Consider the following 20,621-nt stretch of genomic DNA (forward strand, 5'->3'; position numbering starts at 1 on the left):
GACCCCAGTCCAGCAGCAAGACTCCGGTCTTCAAAAGGTAACAAAAGCAGAGGTTAGTAGTCAGGCTTGTAGCCTCTGTTTCTACCTGTTCATGGATCAACAGTAGTGACAGTTTCTTTTAAGTCTCTTTGGGCTGGTTTGCATCTTTGCTTTGTGAGGTTCAAATTAAAAGATCATACTTGTGTACTCATTAGGATAGGAATGTGTGTTGGTGTGTGGGACTGTAGCCAGTAGGTTCATATTGAACTGGTAATCATGTTAGATCTCGTGTTTTCAGGTCATTTTACCAAGTATATATATACTTTGCAGGTGAAATTAATCTACAGCTATTTAACCTAATGGTACACATCAAAATGTGTTTAAACTAAAAGTAAAACTAAAATATATACATGTGAAAAGGTTGAACGTCCCCCGATGACTTTGAAGAGTTAATACGTGGGGGCTGAGCCCCAGAGAGCCCTGGCCCAATTTGACCTGGCAATAAGTCTTAATTCAAATAGCTTGAGGGAGATTTATCACAGATTCAAGTGCAAGTATGTGCATGTTAGTATAAATGCTTGTCTGTGTGTGTGTGTGTGTGTGTGTGGGGGGGGGAGACATGTTGGCGTAGGACACTTTCATTTATAGCACTTAAGAAAATAATTGGTTTCTGCTGTGAGTGCATGGTGTCCCTGCTAATAGACACATTATGTATAATTTCCTGTAGTACTCTCCTCGTTTGACCTTTTGTTTACGTTTAGGTAATGTTTAGACTGCTTGTCTGTCCCTCCATTCAGTGTGATGATGTTTTTCATATGTTTGCCATAGTCCCCTGTGGAACTGTGTCAAAACAGAGTCATTATAAAATTAGATTTCAGCATTCAGTAAATGTTTTACAGTAATGAGATAAACAGGTACTGATAACACAACACTACTTAATTGTTCACTTAAGTCACTGTAATGATCAAAATTTTCAATGTGCTCTGGTTTCTTATGTGTGATTCTAAATTCGCTTTGGTTAAGACCAAATATGCCAGGTCAGTGATTTGCTTTTGTGGCTAACATTCACATCCCTCAAACTTAAACTTCAGGAAATGTTAGTGACCTCCTTTTACTTTATATATTTGCTTTTATATTTTGAAAACTGTCTTTTAGGGTGGAGTTTAGTTTTAGTAAGAAAATGCAAAACTGGAGACTTTAGGAAGCAATGTGGCAAATATCCTTATCCCTGTTGTGTTATTTCAGTCACTAAAATTAAGCCCATTAAATCGGCTGTGTAATGGCAAACGTATACATTACTTTCAATAAAAGTCCCACCTCATTGTGGGAAGAAACAATCTTGGGCTATATTTTTGTCCCATGAGTCGTTATTCTTCTTGTCTAGTTTCCACAAGCAGCCATACGTCTGTCTCATTTGTACGGCAACACACATGCACAGTGTGTGTTATTGCTCAAAGTCATGAGTTCACAGAGAAGTACAGTATAGACAAAGTGAACTGCACATTTCTCTGATTGGATATTGTTTTTCTTATACTGAAATAAAATAAGTATTGCATATGGTAAATGGCCTGTATTTATATAGCGCTTTTACTAGTCCCTAAGGACCCCAAAGCGCTTTACATATCCAGTCATCCACCCATTCACACACTGGTGATGGCAAGCTACATTGTAGCCACAGCCACCCTGGGGTGCACTGACAGAGGCGAGGCTGCCGGACACTGGCGCCACCGGGCCCTCTGACCACCACCAGTAGGCAACGGGTGAAGTGTCTTGCCCAAGGACACAACGACCGAGACTGTCCGAGCCGGGGCTCGAACCTGCAACCTTCCGATTACAAGGCGAACTCCCAACTCTTGAGCCACGATGTGTCTATTTCTAGAATGTGTTACTACTGACTTGGTCAGCATTAATGGAATGAAATACTCTTATCTCTAACACTTGATGTCTCACTAGTGTGGTTGTACAATCTGGTCTAATTGGAGGGATTAAATGTTATAAATGTATAAGATGTAAAGCCTATCATTTGATTTTATGTCATTTGAGATGTAAATCAGTCATCGTCTTGAGACAATACAGTGATCAAGAAAGAATTCAGTAAAAGGACTAGATGTTATAGTCCCTGATATTGCATTGCTTTAAATGGACAGAATCTTGAGGGATGGCTGTTATGAGGAAAGGCAGCCCAGAAACTTTACCAGCAGCACACATCGTTGTGTGCCTCAACTTTCGGTCTTTTACCCAAGACAATCTGCCATTTTTATAGCAGTCACAAAACAAGTATTTTGGTAATAAATTCTTGGTATGTCATTGAGAGCTATAAATGCAAATCTATCAGTCTGTATGTAAATTGGGACTACAATAAAGATATCAGACTCATCAAATCCTATCTGTACTGTAAACACGTCAAGACAAAAAGATAAAGCACTAGAACATGAGATTAGCCATGTAGAGTGAATAAGAGAAACAGAAGCTTTTAATATTAAATGAGAATTTTTGTTCTTTGGTACTTTGGTAAAAAAAAAGACACAAAGTTGCCCTGGAAATAAGCATTCGGAGTAAATAATATCATATAGTGTCTGCTTCTGTAATTTAACTTAAGAGTGCCTTATTAAAAATGGAAGAGCCCATGCCACATTAAGGATTAGAATTTTGTATTTAAGCATGAAATGAGCCTGATGTTTTGCACTATACAGACAGATGTTTCAATCCAGCTCAAAATTCTGCATCCATGTTTAACAATTACAACCTTCCTTACCTAGCTCGGAAACTGCCTTTGCATACTGAAACAATCAAGATGTGATTGAAGTGCAGATTTTCAGCTTTAATTCAGTGGTTTAAAAAAAATTATTAGGAATTATAGTCATTTGTATAGATATCATGGCTTTTATAGATTCTCAAAAGCAATTGGACAACTGACTGAACAAGCTTCTTTGTCAGGTAAGGCCTGTCGTGACATGACGATAAGCAGCTACATTGTTTGGAAGAGGTTTTGAACTTCCATGTGCTATCTTTTTGCTGGAATTCTCAATATGAAATTCAAAGAGATACAGATAAAAGTAAAGGATGCCAATATTAAGCTGAAAAACTCATAAAAGCTCCCAGAATAAAGCAAACATCTTTAAAGGTGACAAAAAGACAATATGAGTTATCAGGCAAAACACATTGATTTTATTTTCAGTGGAATCTAATTAAGCAATAAGGCATCGCAGAATTGTGCGAGCTGTGGGTAGTGACCGAAAGAACGAGATCGCGGATACAAGCGGCAGAAATGAGCTTCCTCCGAAGGGTGGCTGGCCTCTCCCTTAGAGATAGGGTGAGAAGTTCAGCCATCCAGGAGGGGCTCAGAGTAGAGCAGCTGCTGCTCCACATCGAAAGGAGCCAGCTGAGGTGGTTCGGGCATCTGACAAGGATGCCCCCTGGGCGCCTCCTGGGTGAGGTGTTCCAGGCATGTCCCACCAGGAGGAGGCCCCGGGGCAAACCCAGGACACGCCGGAGAGAGTATATCTCTCGGCTGGCCTGGGAACGCCTTGGAGTTCCCCCGGATAAGCTGGAGGAGGTGGCTGGGGAGAGGGAGGTCTGGGCCTCTTTGCTTAGACTGCTGCCCCCGCGACCCGGCCTCGGATATAGCGGATGAAGATGGATGGATGGATGGCATCGCAGAATTGTGCAATCATTGAACAAAGCATAGCAATAACAAAAATAATGAGATTGTGCCCATTCAAAATAGTTCTTTGTACTTAATACTAATGGTTTCTCCCTTTGGCATCAGTGATGAGTACCTTCATTTTTCTAGAGGGTAGAGTTGTCCATTCTTCTTGAATAATAAAAACAAAAAGCCATCGGATCCTGGAAATTGTTGGGTAGTCTTGCATGAAGTGCACATCTGATATTTCCCCTGAGAAGCTCAATGATATTGAGGTTAGAAGATTGTCGTGGCCACTCCAGAACCTTCACTTTTTTGTCCTCCTCCCCTGTCCAGTGAATGGTTGATTTGGCCTTGTGTTTTGAATCATTGTCACGTTGGAAGGTCCAAGTGCTTCCTGTGCGCAGTTTTCAGACTGATGAGTGCAAACTGTCATCAATTTTTATGAATATCCCTGTGCTTTTGTAGCTCATATATCCCCAAAACATTAAAAATCCACCTCCATGTTTCAAAGTACAAGTTGTGCACTTTTCCCATAGACTTTGTGGACTTCCCTCCAAATATAGCATTTATGGTTTGACCATAAATTTCACTTTTGGTCTCATCACTTCAAATGACTTACTTTTGACTTACTTTTGACCAAATGACATACTATTTTGTGGCCCTGGCTCAGTAATGGCTTTTTTCTATTTTTGTGCAAGTGCCTCCTTATTGCGGATCTTGAATCTGTCATGCCACTTTCTTGCTGTTAAACCTGTATTTCAGCTGAAGTAGCATAACAATTTTTCTTTATATCCTGACCAATTTTCGTGACTGCTGAGGCTGATTTTTTGTTGGTCTACCTGACCATCGCTTGGTATCAACAGAAGCACTAATTCTCCATTTTTTTAATCACACATAGAGCACTACCTGGCATTTTCAAATATTTGGATGGTGTTGGATGGGTCTTTTTTTCTTGGAGACTTTTTTTTGACAGCTCTTTGGCTTTCTCCATGACTCAATAGCCAACAAAGTCAATGTAGCTCTTAGTGAAATGTCCAGAGGTTGCAATAAGAACTACAAAATGGGATGACTATAAACAGGCACTACTTAACCATCAAATACATAACAGGTGTGGGATCAGCCAATTAAACCAGGATATTTGTATGTATATTATAAAACCAACTATTTATTTATAAGCAAACTTTTGATCAGGGCCAATTGGTTTTTCAGTTGTCATTCTCTTTTATGAAGGGGGGCACACAATTATCTGATGAATTACTTCACTTCACTCTCAGATAAGTAAATTTAAATAAAAGAAAGAGTTTCTGCACGATCACATGTAATGATTTTGTCATATTTTCCAAAAACTTCATAAGAAATTATGCCAGGATATGAAAACATGAGCAAAACTGTAAAAGCATCTGTAAGTCCGAAACAGTTATGAAAGACATGACTACAGTACTCTGGTTAAGCCAAACCACTTAAATAAAACCTGAAATTAAGAATTTCAGTTACATCTTGACTTGTTTAAAATCCCCTGTAGTGGTTTACACGGGAAAATTACAAAACAGTCTGTTTCTGTCCAAAAACATATGGCCATAGCTCTCTTCTGTGTTTAGTTTTTATTTATTTAATTGTTGAAAAGATCCAATTTCTGTAGATGAAATCTATCATTCAGTAGGATCTTGCTTTAACCTTTTAAATGTGCACACATCGTAATCCCAATATGAATTTCTGCTTTCAACCAATTTCTGTCAGAGAACAATGCTGGTGATAAATTTTCTTGCAGTTTGAAGGCAGAAGATGCTTTATCATAATAAACTCACTCATAAAATTTATGAAGAAAACAAGAACCTTTGTCTATTTTAGCATTCTGCTAAATTCAGCATTCTGCTCTATGCTCGCGACCTGCTTTGTGATTTATGCATTCAATAACATTCCCCATATATCCATCAACTGGCAGATGCAAATGGTGGCTCCAGTAATCTGGAGGATAGGGAAGAAGAAAAAGAAGAGGAAGAGAACTGTGAAGTTGCAAACATATGCAGACTCGTTATGTCCACAGTGGCCTTGATGTCTTTTAAGACCATCTGTTTTCCAACTTGTGCGCCCTTTTGAGTCAAAACCCATCTGTGATATAGTAGAAAATGGCAAAAATGTTGTTGGACATGGGTTTGGTGGATAAAACTGCATCATTAGTCGAATCATGAAGGGAAAAAAAAACCATCTAGAATTTTCTTTAACAAGTCGGTTGCAAGAACAAGTTGCATGCAGCTGGATTATAGATGACACACATCATACATAGCACAGCAGGGTTTTTTTGTAACCATCTTGTTAACTGATAACTTACTGACGCACATAAATTGCCTGGGGTGTTGTAGTTAAAAACACTCACGCACAAAGAAGTGTGTTGACAGTTATCTTTCAAAGTAAGTAACACAGAGGACACTTTTACTTATTTCACTTCTGCCCTGCACACACGTATTACAGGAAATTATAAATTAGATGGACTTTGACACAATACATTATCAGTGTTAAGCACAGTCATACTAATTTGTTGGAATTATGTCATTTGCATATCAAGCGACACGCACATGCAGTTACAGGGACAATTAAGTGGCTCAGGGTGACACAAGGCTGCACTAGCCTGGAGGTCAGACAGGCTTAAGAGTGATTCAGGCTGGAAAAAACAGAAGCTCTGGGAGTGCAGTAAAAATGTGGCATGTAATGAATTGTCAGAATAACATAGAATTTTAAGATACAGAAAAATATCACATGTAATTAAATTCTAGGAAGTTGTACAGAATTATGAAACTGTCTCATATGATGTATGTGTATTTAGTTGACAGTCAATTATGACCACAAAGCAATATATACACTATTATGATGAGAAACAGTTTGTTTTAACTGGGGAAGAAAGTGAATAAATCATAAACTGCATTGTATTATATTATCCATCCATCCTCTTAACTACTTGTCCAATTCAGGGTTGTGGTAGATGGAGATGTGGGGAAGGGCTTAAAGCCTATTGCATCTGTCCTAGGGTGAGACGTGAGGTACACTGTGAACAGGTCGCTAACACACAGAGACAACATTCGCAGTCACATTCACACCGACAACCAATTTAGAATTATCAATTAATATGCATGTTTTTAGACTGTGAAAAGAAACTTGGGGAGAACACAAGCAGGTGTAGGGGAAACATGCAGAAGTCCAGGCCTCACTTTTTTTTGTCTGAATTTGCACAAATGTTCATTTGATGAACTTCACAGATCTTGATCCTAATGTTCAAGGCCACATCATGTTCATGTGAATACAGTATTTTGAGATCATTAGGAGGGCATCCACTCCACAAATGTTTAATTCTTTAAAGAAAAAAAAAACTTCAACAATTATTAAAGGTTTTTTATTTTATTTATTTTTTTATTCATTTTTTATTCATCTGTTCTATCATTGGCACCATCTTGAAATGGTCCGCATTTGAGTGCTGCCCGGATCAACCACATTTTTCTATTGTTAGCTAATCCTCTCCACTGAGCAATTTGGTTAGAAGTGCTTTGCTTAAGGGCACCTCAGATGTAATTGCTTAGAGAGATGAAATGGCATGCATTTTTCTAAATTCCAGCACCACTTCAGTTTGATTCACAAAAAGTCTTTCCACTTTTTGAAAGACCCCTCCAGTGAAAACTTGGAATGTTGTTAACATATCCATATGGTGTGTTTTTTTTTTATAGGCTAGCTTATAAGATAGCTCATTAGCGAAATAAGCAGTCAATGCGTAGGATGAATATTTCCCCCGTAGAAATGCAGTGTACCAATAACTTGTCAAAATTATGTATTAAGACAGCTTGTGTATATATTTGCATATTCTTAGATCTGCACATACAGTACTAAAGGATGCAAACATGTAGAGTGTATCTAAGCTATTTAAGGCATGAAGTGAATTATATTTTCATGGAAAAAATCAATATGTGTAATTTTAATGTCTTTTTGAGATATAATCAATGTCTGGAGAAGAAGTTCAAAAACTGTACTGTAATAATGCCCAGGACATTCTGCACTGCTTTATACAGTGCCTTTACAATAACCAATATACTGTAGATCAGCAGTCACCAACAAGTCTGACCTGCTTTGATCTCATCACCTCCTCGCTGTCAGCCCACAGACAGCCTTTCTCCCTCAGAATGACAGCCGTAATAACCATCTCTGGATGGCCTTGTCTCAGATGGCTTTAGATAACACGCTTGCATAACACTCAACTGCCTGAATTTATACCGTCGCTGTGCCTGACCCTCACCCTGCTACCTCTAGGGTGTAGCTGAATGCAGCTGGTCTGTTCCTGTTGGTGGCATAGTTTTCATGAAGCCCAGCTCTTATCCTTGTATGTAATCTGGCAGTTCCAGCAGCAGCCAATCACAACCTGCTTGTAAGCTGTAATGCTGGAATCAAAATGCCTGACAGTAGAGCTGGAACATGTGATACTGATAACATGCTGGAAAACGATTTTACTACAACAGTGCTGTGCTCCTATACTTTGTATGTGCATATAGCCATTGACTGAAAATTTCTTATACGAAAGGCTCACATTTCAGATTTGTAAGCAAAGCCACTGACCGTAAAACACTCACATGAATAGATTTATTTTTTTAATCTTTATACTGACAACTGCCTAAGTATGATGATTTATTCCAGTGCAAACTCTGCTTGAAGACCTGATAGCATCACAAGTTTCCATTATATTTCTAGAGGTAATATGGAAGTAGCAAAAGGGACTATCACTGTATTTCCATGGCTGCTGGCAAGTGTCTCTCAAATAAATATTCGCAAATTGTATTTGATGAGCTAAAGCATTTTGAATTAGTTTTATATGCTTTGAAGCAGTCTTACTGTTAAAGGAATTGTTAGATGAACCGTTCCTACAAACTCAGGTTTTTTTAAATTTAGTGTGGCACTGTATTATCAACCCTTTTGTGCATCAAAGGTACTGTATATGTTTGCAGCGTTGCAACCTACCAGCTTGAATTAACTGTGCTTCCCCACAGAGTGTAGTGACAGACAGAGGGAGGAGAGAAGCCTGTCATTTGAAGCATGAAATCCCGTTAACCAAGTCCTCTGTCACTCAGCACCCACTAGGGAAGCACAGCATGCAGAGCTGTAAACTCACAGGTTAAGAGGCAGGGCCACCAATGCTGCATACCGAATCTTCTCACTGAGTGAAGATCAACATTATACAGTACTTAGGTTTTGCAGATCCACACTTTGAAATGCGCCTGCATTGTCCCTGTTGTTATACACACAATACTTTCTATTAGCACTCATTGATAATGTCGTAGCAGTGGGATAATAGGGTGGAATCGAGAAGGCAATACTATCAAAACAGCAAATTAATATATTTTAATTACTTAAGTAATATCCAAGCGAGAGTCAAGTAATCAACAGTTTTTATAGCTGAGTAATATTGCATTGAAATTTCTGTAATTTCGTAATATCAAGCCAGAGGCTGAAGTTAATATTGTGGAAACAAATGTAAGATTATGAGACAAAATCAGTTAGTAATAGTGTAGTTAAATGGGTAAAAATAATAAAACATGGTAATATCTGTGCATTTGATTATTATTTTTTTTTTTTTTTTTTGCTTTGCTATCACTTTAAAGGCAGTTATCTCATAATATTAAGGTAATATTAGCTCATGGGATTTCCATATTAGGATACTATTGCCATATTAAAAGAGGGCATAGCTGTCCAGTTTTGTACTTTAATCCCCCAGGCTCCTTGGCCGCCAGAGTACAGGAATGGCACGCATGTACACTCCATCCATGGGTGTTGGCAACTGTTGTGAGTGGCAGCAGACTACAGTCTGGAACAAACCCGCCCAGTTTCACTAGAGTGAAATTTCTTCTTTCTTAAGCTGAGGGGCAATAGAATTTGACCAGAGGAGGAAATTAAGTATGCGGCTTCCAATGCAAATATTTCCTCACTCTGCAAAAGGGTAGACTGATTCTTTTAATTTTCACCTCATAGTATACAAATTCAAAATGCAGACATGAAATGTGCTGTTTTGATCTATTTGACAGGGTGACTGGTTCAAATCAGTGGGATATGAGGATGCTTATTTTCACATAAGAATTTAAGTAGAGAACAGAAAATTTATCAGGTATGCTATTCAGGGTGTAGCCAAGGAATACCCTCGTGTTCGGGCTGGCACTCCCCCCTTGGGTTTTCAGTGTATCAAAGAAACCGTGGACCCTTCGTAGACAGTGTTCACATATTTGAACAGTTTTCTAATACGTGCTTCCAGCAGAGAGGAAGTGGCAAGAAACACCAGGTTGCTGTTATGCATCTGTCTAATGGCACTTGGCCCCAGAGGCACTGTTGAGCACATATAAATTACTTTGTGCTCATGGCAGGTTTTCTGACTTTGAGACATTTCTTGCTAATCCTGAAAAATTGTCATGTCTTGGTCAGGACAGACAATACTACAGTGATAGACCATGAGGGAGGCACTCGATCTGTGGCACTACACGGGCTGGCTTACAATCTGATGATGTGGAGCAATAAACAAGTCTATGGGGAGTAGGACTGAACCTCGAAATAACCCACCAGGTGTGGGACAGACTCTGTCGGGCAACCGAAAATCTGTTCACATTAAGTGAAAATGTGTATGGTCCTTTGTTTTTGATACGAAGAAACTAGGGCATGCCACTAAGATAGGACGTACTAGCTCACCCATAGCCAAATGCGCTGGTAACACTAGTTACCTGAAAACTGAGTAAGGCATCCCACAGATTGGGTGTGTCTCTGTGGCACACAGATAACAATCTATCAATTACAGATACTCCTGACTTCATCTTATTATGTGCATAAAGCACATCATTTACTCCATTCCAGCCTCTCTGCCACCATGGACATGACCAAAGAGATGGCAAAATACATCATGGAAATTACTGTAGAATTGCAAAAGGCTGGAATGAGCCTCAAGACCATTGTCAAGAAACTGTTGCTGCCATTATTTGGAATTGGAAGACATATAACACGACTATTGGTCACCCTCATCTGTGAGTTCAGTGCAAGATCTTGCCTCATTGAGTGAGGTTATCATGATAAAGGTGGTGGACCAGCCAAAAACTACATGAGACGAGCTTGTTAATATCTTCAGTCACATAGACCGCCATTGGTAACGCACTGCAACCTAATGGACTGAAATCATGCAGTACTGCATGGTCCCCTTGCTCAAGGAGGCACATGTGCCACAGAAGATCTAAATGATTTAGAGAAGCTTGGGGAAAGTGCTTTGGACCAAAATCAAACTCTTATGGCATCAACTTGACATGCCATGTTTGGAGGAAATAAATGCTTTGAGAATGACCCAAAGAACACCATCCCCACAGTCAAGTAACAGAGGTGGAAAAAACATTATGCTTTGGGACTGTTTTACTGCAGAGGATACTGGATAACTTCAGCACATTGTGGAGCCAATGGACAGGACCATGTATTGTAAAACCTTGGATAAGAACCTACTTCCCTTAGGAAGAACACTGCCGATGGGTCATGGTTCTTCCAGCATAACAATGGCCCAAAACATACTGCCAAGGCAACAAAATAGTGGGTAAAAAAAAGAAGAACAGTAAGATCATGGAGTGGCCTAGACAGTCTCCAGACAGTCTCCAGACCTCGGTACTTGAGAAAATCTGTGGATGGAGCTGAAGGTTTCAGTTGCCAACCAGAAACCAAAATTTAAAGAGTTTCTGTAAAGAGGAGCAGACCAAAATCCCTTCTGAGATGTGTGCAAACCTGATGACCAACTACAACAAATGTCTTAGAGCTGCGCTTGCCAAGAGTTTCCCAACCAAGTACTAAGTCATATTTCATCTACTTATACATACTTATTTTACTTAATGACATGCAAGTCAATTTAAAACGTTGATGTCCTTTTATTCTGGATTTTTGGTTAATATTCTATCTCTATCCAGTAAAATGAGAGTACTTTAAAAAATATAGACTGTCCATTTCCTTATTAGCAAACTTACAAGTTTATAGGAGATCAAATAATTGTTTCCTCCACAGCATTGTAGAGGAAACTTATTATTTTAACTTATTTAAGTAATTCAAGTAATTTGACATTCTGGGACACAAGTTCTGTATTTTGCATTATTGTTTCGGTACAGAAATGGCAATTTTACAAGACAGTGTCTCCCAGTTTTTCTAGCCGGTTTCAAAATGACACTTTGTGACATAATAATATTAGGCAAATTAGCATGGAAATGAAGGAAAGTGCCAAGCCAGGTCATGACAATGAACTGATCATCTCTTTTGTTAGTCTTTAAATGAGAGACTGAATGGAAATAAATCTGAATGGGAATAAATCTTATTAAGATATTATTTGAAAGCCATGCTGTTGACCATCTTATGAACGTGGTAGACTTTGCATTCAGATCACAAAAAATGCTAATAAGATATGAATAAAAAATTTGTTGAAAGCCATTACCATCTAATTATTATACACCATATGAAGAACATGCTTAGTATAATTTTAATTTCATAGGTCTTCCATGGCTTTGTAAGTAGAGACTAGAAATCCTTTGGAAACTATGCACAGTTAAATTTTTTTTCTAACTTGTTTCAAAAATGGTGTAAAAAGACTTTCTGTAGTGATTCTCAGGCTGCTGCCTGAAATTATAAAGCAGGATTCAGGTTGAATCTCTCACAGTTGGCCCGCAGTGTGTTAGCTGAATTTCCTCCAGTGGCTGCTGATGCAGCTGCAGCCTATAAATAGGCCCACCCTAGACAGGCGGAGGGGAGGAGGGCTTTGGTTAACCCCTGAGACCCAGTCCTAATCTGACCCCAATAATAGCAGACATCATTAGAGAGGCATTTCAGCTGACTGGCCAGGAAGGATACAACCTCTGTCTGGAGAGATTTTAGGATTGCAACATCTCAAGAGAAGCACAGGACTCTGGTTTAAGCACTTTCAAACTCACCTCGTTGTTACCTCTCTGTCAACCTACTCTTCTTTTGCCACTTTATGACACAATGTAGACAGGAGAGAAGTAGCAAACTTTCTACCACCCATTCTCGCCTTTCATATCTCCAGATGGCAGAGTGTTAGAAAGGTTTGGTGCTTCTGTGCCTCATGTGCATTGCATGGCCTGGATTCAACAAAGCAGTTGTAGCAAAGCTTTGCTTCCCCAACGGTGCTTTTCTGCAATCAAAGAGTATTCATCTCCCTCTTGCCCTCCCTCTTGTAGAGCCATTTTGGCACAGTTTGGATCTCTTTTCACCCTCCCACTCTCTCTCCCTTCTCACTGTTCTGTCCCTTCCATAGTTAGTCTTGGTCCTCTTGAGGGGATAGCAAGACATTCACTGATGTGTAGATTGTATCAGATTTATTACACAGGGGTTTACAGGTTAGTCTTAATTAAGAGGTGCAATCATTAAGAAGAGATAGATAAAGAGAGGGTGCCACTGAGAAGACCTGTCTTAGGCAGAAATCTTCTCTCTGGTCCTTAGGGCTTCTAGACAACCAGAAATCTAACACCTGCATTATCCACCAGATTTTCCAGGAGGAGGACTAAGCAATAGTAATGCTTGCTGGATTACATAGACTGTGAAAGAAGGCAGCAAGGAAATATCCCCAACTCAGCTCAGTACTTGAAGAACAGCTAATCATATTTGCATGAGTTTATTCAGTCTTCGAACTTTAAATTCAGCTGCACTTTGAAAGTAAAGGGAAAGTAAGCCTTCATTTGTAGGATTTGTTAATTTCTTAAAGTTGCAAATGAAAATCAGTGTAAATGATTACAGTCATGTCTTCTTTCTTTCCTATGCCAAAGTAGAAAATATCTGGTTAGATCTGAATGTCTCATACAGCTTTAGGCATGCCTATGCATCTGACATGAACTAATGAAACCCTAAAAATCTGAAGATATGCAACCCCTTTTTGGAGATAATCCACAAGTTTGTTTATCCTTTTTATTGCTTTTGTGGTGTTTTTCCAGCGCATTTCCAGGAGACTTGGCAATTAAACACTTTGATGTATTTTTTCTGGATTGTGGTAATGATGTTTGCATTTCTGTAGGTGGAATGCTTTTCTTCTTTAGCTCCACTAGATACGGTTATTGCTTCTCACATTCTACAAGGATTACAAATAAAATGATATATCCTCAAAGCTACCCGGCTCAAATTGGGTACTTATTACCTAAAGTGTCATCTCAAGCTAAGGTCATTAGATTGAGTCAAACCAGCCCTACGAACACATACAGGAACTTGGTGCAGCTCTTACCGAAACCATTCTTCATTCTTTTAGAGAAGGACTCTTTCTTTTCCAGTGTTTTAGTTTGAGCTTCAAACCATCACATGTTATTTTATTTTGCTATTGTGCTTTAAGAAGACCAAACTAAATATTGCTTTTAGTTGCAGAACTCCTGCATTTTTGTCCATTCTTTTGCAATATATGCCTAATTTATTTATTTATTTTTTTGGCTCAGTTGATTGTCCAAGGTTAAGGCTGTCTTGTATGTTATATTTAATGACTAATACTGCCAAAACTAGTTGAACAGCTAGTTGCATTTATACAAGGCATAGACCTACAATTCAAAACAAGCAATCAAGGAAATATTAAGGACCAATAAAAATGATTGCGCTTGCTGTCTAACATTAGTTGTTCAAATTATTTTTGACTGACAGAAACGTGCAAATACAAATAACAAAACTCTTTTTGTAGAATTGTATTTGATCTAGTTTCACGTATTTAATCACTTACTCAGGCACTATTGCAGTGTGAAATTGAGAGATACAGGCAAATAACTGGAAATGAACCATTCAAATTTCAGTGACAGTTTTGCTGCATAATTCATTGTTATGAATGTGTGCTTCACTCTGCATTAATCTGTAACGTATATTACTTTGTCTCAGCGGCATTTTATTTTTTTCCATTGGAATGTGCTGTCTCTCGATTTCCAATATGTGTATGGCACCCATATGAGATACCATTGTACAATATGGAAATAAAGTTAATGGAGGTATGCTTTTAAAGTCTGAAAAATCTATTTCATGTGTGGTGTTGCACAAGTATGTTAAACAAAAAAATACCAGTTTTCCTCCTTAAACCGATCTTTGTAAAATAAGCATTACTGTAGCTACAGTGGTGGGACAAGTCTGACTGGTTTCCAGATGTGCTTTTGCTTTTAGAGGCTGCTCTTAATCTCCCTCTCCTCTTCTATAGTGGTCCAAATAAACTTGCTTTGTGCTATACATGTGAAGTGATATTAAAATAAAACAGATGGGCACAATCCTTTGATTTTGTTCACAACATCCGGAAAACTTCCTCTCAAAAATCTTAAGTTAGAAAGTAGATGAATGCTTTTTACGAGCAAGCATGTTGACCTTTAATATTTAAAATCTGTTTAAAAAAAAAATCCCAGCTCCTGCCAAACCGGTGGGCCTGTAACCAAGAAGAAGTTGTTTGTTACAGGTAACTGGGGTAATTTATTTTCACACTCCTGCGCTTTTCGTTGTTTCAGCATTGCCAACTCCCTCTGCAGAACCTGTTAGCAAAATAAGCCTAAGGCAGCAAGCTTTCTCTAGAGGCAAGGGGTCATAGGAGTTACCCTACATTCACAGGGAACAATTGTTTGCTGATATAAGTACAATTTAGCCTTTTCTTTACATGAGACCATGTGTATTTTAGTATGGACTAATCATGAAATCCTTTGACATTGTTTATTCAACTGAAATGATTTGTTTGGATCAGAACCAATCTTCTCTGGCAAACAGAAGAAGGATCCATGGCTCACCAACAATGTCCTTCTTCAAAGCAGCATTAGGGACTGCTCGATCATCTACCCAGAAAAAAAATGAAACAAGACCAGTGTTTGAATATCCTCTTCTGTTATCTTTGTCTTGTCACATGCTATTACCTCTACAGAAAGCGGACTACTTGTCACATGCAGAACACTGTACTACGTCAGTCTTCATTAAGATTTATCCATGGCCACAAATGAAGCTGAGAGACTGTCTCTTCGAGGTTATCGTGTCAGCAGATTTTTAATCCCTTTGCCATTAGACCTTATAATGAATAAACTTATCATGAATCAATGAGGTAATTGCAGGCAGGATTACTTTGTGCACTCTCAGGCCATGTGACAACAGTTTATTCATAAGAAAAGCTCTAGGGGTAAAAAGGTTGCTCCTGTCCCATTCATCACTGGAGAATTCACCTTAGTAATGCTCTCTCCTTTTGCTTCACAGGTCACAGATGGAGGTACTATCAAGCAGAAAATCTTCACCTACGATGCTATGTTTAATACAAACTACTCTCACATGGAGGACTACCGCAGGCGTGAAGACCTTGTATACCAATCAACTGTCCGGTAAGCCTAAAAATGAATTCAGTTTTCTTGTTTTTCATAATAGATTTGTTTTGCTGCAGTGGTGAATTGTAAAATATTAAACTCACTGTATAATCAAACAACCTTCTGACACTGTGATGAAATGCACTAAGATGAATTCCTGTTCGGTACAACCCAACTTCATTCCCAGCCATCTGCTGGTGGTCAGATGAGGCCAGAAGGCCAGACTCAGTGACCGAGCAAAGGGGTTTTATTACATGAGGACAGGAGGCAGTGGCAAACTCTAATCATCAACTCTGCACAGGATAAAGTCTTTAGTTTTAAAGATTTATCTAACATCTGGTCAGGCTGCCCTATTATGTAGTGGTTTTATATATCCCAGGTAGCAAACCCAATCTCTTTAACTTGGAGCGATGCAGCACATGGAGTTGAGCATGTGCTTCACCTATATTTGAAGGATCTGTTATCCACAGGATACATAGTACTGCTATGTATACATTAACAAGTTTTACTAAGTTGCCAAGAAATTGAGAACATCAGAGTAGGAGGAGTCTCGTGACTTTGGTTGGCTTGATTACACATTTAAGGCATCCCAGGGACGGCCTTCTTTTACCCCAGGCCTTACAATACGGCTGGCTGTCTGCATATCTCCGCATTTCTCTCTCCCTCTGCTTTGGCTCTTCTCCTGTAGATATCATTATTTGAATGCTTAGCAGCACAAAAGGATACGCTGGCCATTCATTGCCCTTGCAACTTCATTCAAACCCAGAATGCTTCACACTTTGCATCCTTTTTGTAATGATCCCACTTTCATCATTCCTTTTCATCTCATCTTTATCCTGCTGTTTTTTGTTGTTGTTGTGTTTTTGATTTGGCTCATGTACATTACCTCGATGTATTTTCTCTCCTTTTTCTTTCCATTCTCTTTTCTCCTGTGTGGTGTGTCTGCCCAGCTGAAAATGATTTATTTAGACAATCCCACTATCCCTTTGGGACTGTAGGCGTAATCAAAATGGAATGGCGTACACACTTATATTCACACTAACATGAAAACATGTTTGTACACAGCAACAAAAGAAATGACCAACCACATGTGGACACATCCATATATATATATATATACACAAAGTCTTCTACAGCGCACTGATCAGTTGGTTGCTACCTGCACCCGTACAAGAATGCTAAGCCCGTGTTAGTCATCCAGAGAGACATGTGGGATTCTGCCACAATCACACCGGTTTTCCAGTCAAGAAAGACTCCCTGGTCACACTCCTGCTTTCATGGTGTCTAACAGAAACTCAGTGCTTCTCATAAATGCAAAAAGCTGAATTTTTACTCACTGTATTCACCCGTTTCCACTTTAGAATTGTAAATCTTCTGTACAAAGCCTTACCACTCTGACGAATGGAGCTTTATGACCAAAAATGATTGCCTCAATATTCTGTAGCCTTTATAAACATGGAACATTGTGCAGGAAACTTCAGAGCTTTTGTATAATCTAAAAGCTATATGTGATTATGGTACTATTATAGTGTAGCAATAATAAAAAGAATCCTTCCTACATCTTGCAAATATTCAACAGCATCTGAAGTCACACTGATATTGGTTCATCTAAGATTTCCCAGTCTTGTTTGGCTTCAACAGCTATTACTGTAATCTTTCAAAGAACGACAGCAGCTGTGACATTCTGCATCTTCAAGTGGCAATACATAGATTAGTTCTTGTAAGGGAAACAACAGATCTTGCACATAACTAGTGACCCTGGAAATTTGATATCTATTCAGGGTCCAATCAAAAGCAGGAGTTTGCTGCTTGTCATAAAAGACTCTTTGACTTGACATCAGTTATTGGTTTAACACATCCTGTATAGGCCACATGTAATAATGTAGCTTTTTATACTGAGAACAGTACGATTTTTATGATGATTGTTTGCAGTCACAGCACTTTTTTAACATTACTAATTGTGCACAGTGACTTGAGATACAATGCATTTATCCGCCACTGCACAGTTGATTGACCATTTTTTCCTTACACTTGACCACTTGCTGTTTTGGAAAACCCAACCAAATCGGATGCAGGTTTCATATGTGTTCCTTAACTTTTACACATTAAAGTTTGACTGCAGTTGTAAAGTCAGATCTTCTCTTCCACTTGAGGTTTCTGTAAATTCTGCTTTAGTAGTGCAGATAAAAAAAACTAAAATCTATTTTGAGGCTGATATTGCTAAGTTATAGAAAATGGACATCTGTTACCTTGTCTCTGTTGTATAGAAGAAATGTGTTTAAAAAGAGTAGGAGTTTTAGTATAATGTTCATCCAAAAATGCAAAGCCTGTATTTTATATTAATGTATTTGATATTAATGGATGCCTATTAAGAGAACAAGTTAAAGTATAACTAAACTAAAATTCTCTTTTTACATAGAGTGCTGTTCCCATACTTTTTGTGAGGTGCCAGCAGATGTATAGTTTTCATTCATGCATTCAGCCAGACATACAAACCCCATTTTGTTTGTATGATTAAATTTCTTTTTTGCTACATCACTTTTTATACTTAATAATAAAAGTCTCGTAGTCTTGGCTGTGTCAGCCTGAAATTTAAGAACAGTTGGTGTACAAAATCATTTTATTTATTTTAACAGTTTTAAAACTATTTAGAATATTTTAACATACAATAGACTGATGATCCTATCCAGGATGTACCCTGCCTTTCACTTGGTGACAGCTGGATTGGGCAACACTGAATCAGATAAGCAGAATAAAGTGGATGAAATGGATTATTGTAGCAATTAAAAGTAAATAGTGCCCGACTATTTTATGTTGAATTACCGTTAAACACAATTTTAAAAAAATCTTCTTTTGAATCTGTTCATTTAAATCAGCAGTTGCACCACTTGACATTTGAGTATTATTATTGAGTATAAAACATGAAAAAAATACATGTTTTTGAATGGATTGAAAATGTATTCAAACTGAAAAAATATAGAATAAACTGCCACAGGTCACATAATAACTGAGTCATTCATACAATCTCTCTTTTATAAAAGCAGAAAAGCAGTTAAAGCAGATTCATACTTTTGTCTTCACTTATTTATTGAAACAAAAAAGAGATAAGAGTAAATAAAAAAAAACATTCCATAAACTGTTTGTGTAAAATATTTTAATGGTGGCACACGTCTTTCTAAAGATGTTTAAGTACCCTCTCACGACTCCTGTTTTCAAAGAAATGTGCATACAGTACACTATTGTAAGATATAATTGCAGGGTGAAGTGAAGCTTTGCATTTGTGGTGAAGAATGAGTAATGGCTTCACAAATTAATGCACACTGAATGGGGCTTTAGAGTTATTTTAATCAACAGAAAGTCTGTGTGTGTGTGTGTGTGTGTGTGTGTGTGTGTGTGTGTGTGTGTGTGTGTGTGTGTGTGTGTGTGTGTGTGTGTGTGTGTGTTCTTTGTGTGTTTCGTTTCAATTTGGGCGTTTACCCTTCTTTCAGCAATACCTCCATTCTTTCTACCTTTTTGTCACTGTGCTCTGCTTTTTGCGTTTGTGTGGATTTCAATGCATAAATCCTAAGTACTTAGGGTAGCAAACAGCAGGACTATAGTGTTGGGTAAGGACAGAAAGATGAGCTACATCAGCACTTAGTATAATGCAACCACAAAGTAGTGAGTCTGTCACACTCACCGAATCACAGCATTATCCTGATTATTTTGTTTCATGCTCATTCATTAAGGAAACAGATGACTACACACCTCACTTCGCATCCCGTCCTCAGCAGTTTATCTCTGCTTTTCACCATCTTACAACTGCCAGTCTTTACCCATTCACCCATAATGCTCAAGGCCAGAAAGAGTATCTGACAATGTGCTAGTTAATTTGATGCAGAGATTGACTGGATGAGCTATCAGACACTACTCTGTCAAGTCTTCTCTTTTTCACTCTCCATCTAGGCAGTTGCATTTTCTTGCATTTGTAGGCAGAAGAAGTTCTAGAGGAAGGCCTGCATTACAGGAAAACTCCTAGGGGACAATCGATCCCTCTTTGCGGTGTGCTGTTTTTGCCGCTCCTCCATGGGGGCCCATTGATATCGACCGCCACTGTGTACCTGCTGTTTTGTGTGTGCGTGTTTTAACATAGGACATTTTGTAATTTTCAGAAAATTGTTTTTTTTCTTTTTAATTTAATTACCTATATGTTTGGTTTGCTGATAATCGTTTTAGTTCCGATGGCTGAGAAAGACTTTGATTTAACCATCTGCTATGGTGTCATTGCCCAAACACCTTTTTACAACTGACTGAGACCCAAATTTTCACAACAAATGAAATAAATAAATAAATAAAAAAGACAAATATAAATAAATAAATGTGATGGTGCTACATTTTATTTGTTATAAACCTAGCTGATAAATGTTGTGCTGCTGTGGTTTAATTGTAGAACAACTCAAAATAGCCATGTTTGCTTAACAGTTTGTTTAAGAGCCCCTAATAATGCTGTTCACTAAACAACACGCATTTAACTGTGTTGATGGTTCTTGTGATGTATGGGTGTAATCAGAGCAGTAATATGAAAGAAAATAAATCAATACTAAAATGACTTTATTCTTTTTAAATTGAGATTCATACCAAACAAAAACTTCAAACATTAGCTGACCTTTTAATAGGAAATAAAAAAA

At 38.3% G+C, this 20,621-nt stretch overlaps 1 protein-coding gene across 2 annotated transcripts in view; it reads left to right on the top strand.

The window, feature by feature from the left end:
* The window catches only part of igsf21a (immunoglobin superfamily, member 21a), a 182,757-nt gene that overhangs the window by 90,393 nt on the left and 71,743 nt on the right, over positions 1–20,621 (top strand). For both annotated transcript variants that reach the window (XM_005729678.1, XM_005729677.1), the window contains one exon: positions 15,851–15,972. In XM_005729678.1, the coding sequence (XP_005729735.1) occupies positions 15,851–15,972 (122 nt within the window). The remainder of the gene's footprint in view (positions 1–15,850; positions 15,973–20,621) is intronic.

Source organism: Pundamilia nyererei, unplaced genomic scaffold (genome assembly GCF_000239375.1).
Source record: "Pundamilia nyererei isolate P.nyererei 1_Seehausen unplaced genomic scaffold, PunNye1.0 scaffold00034, whole genome shotgun sequence".
Taxonomy (NCBI): domain Eukaryota; kingdom Metazoa; phylum Chordata; class Actinopteri; order Cichliformes; family Cichlidae; genus Pundamilia; species Pundamilia nyererei.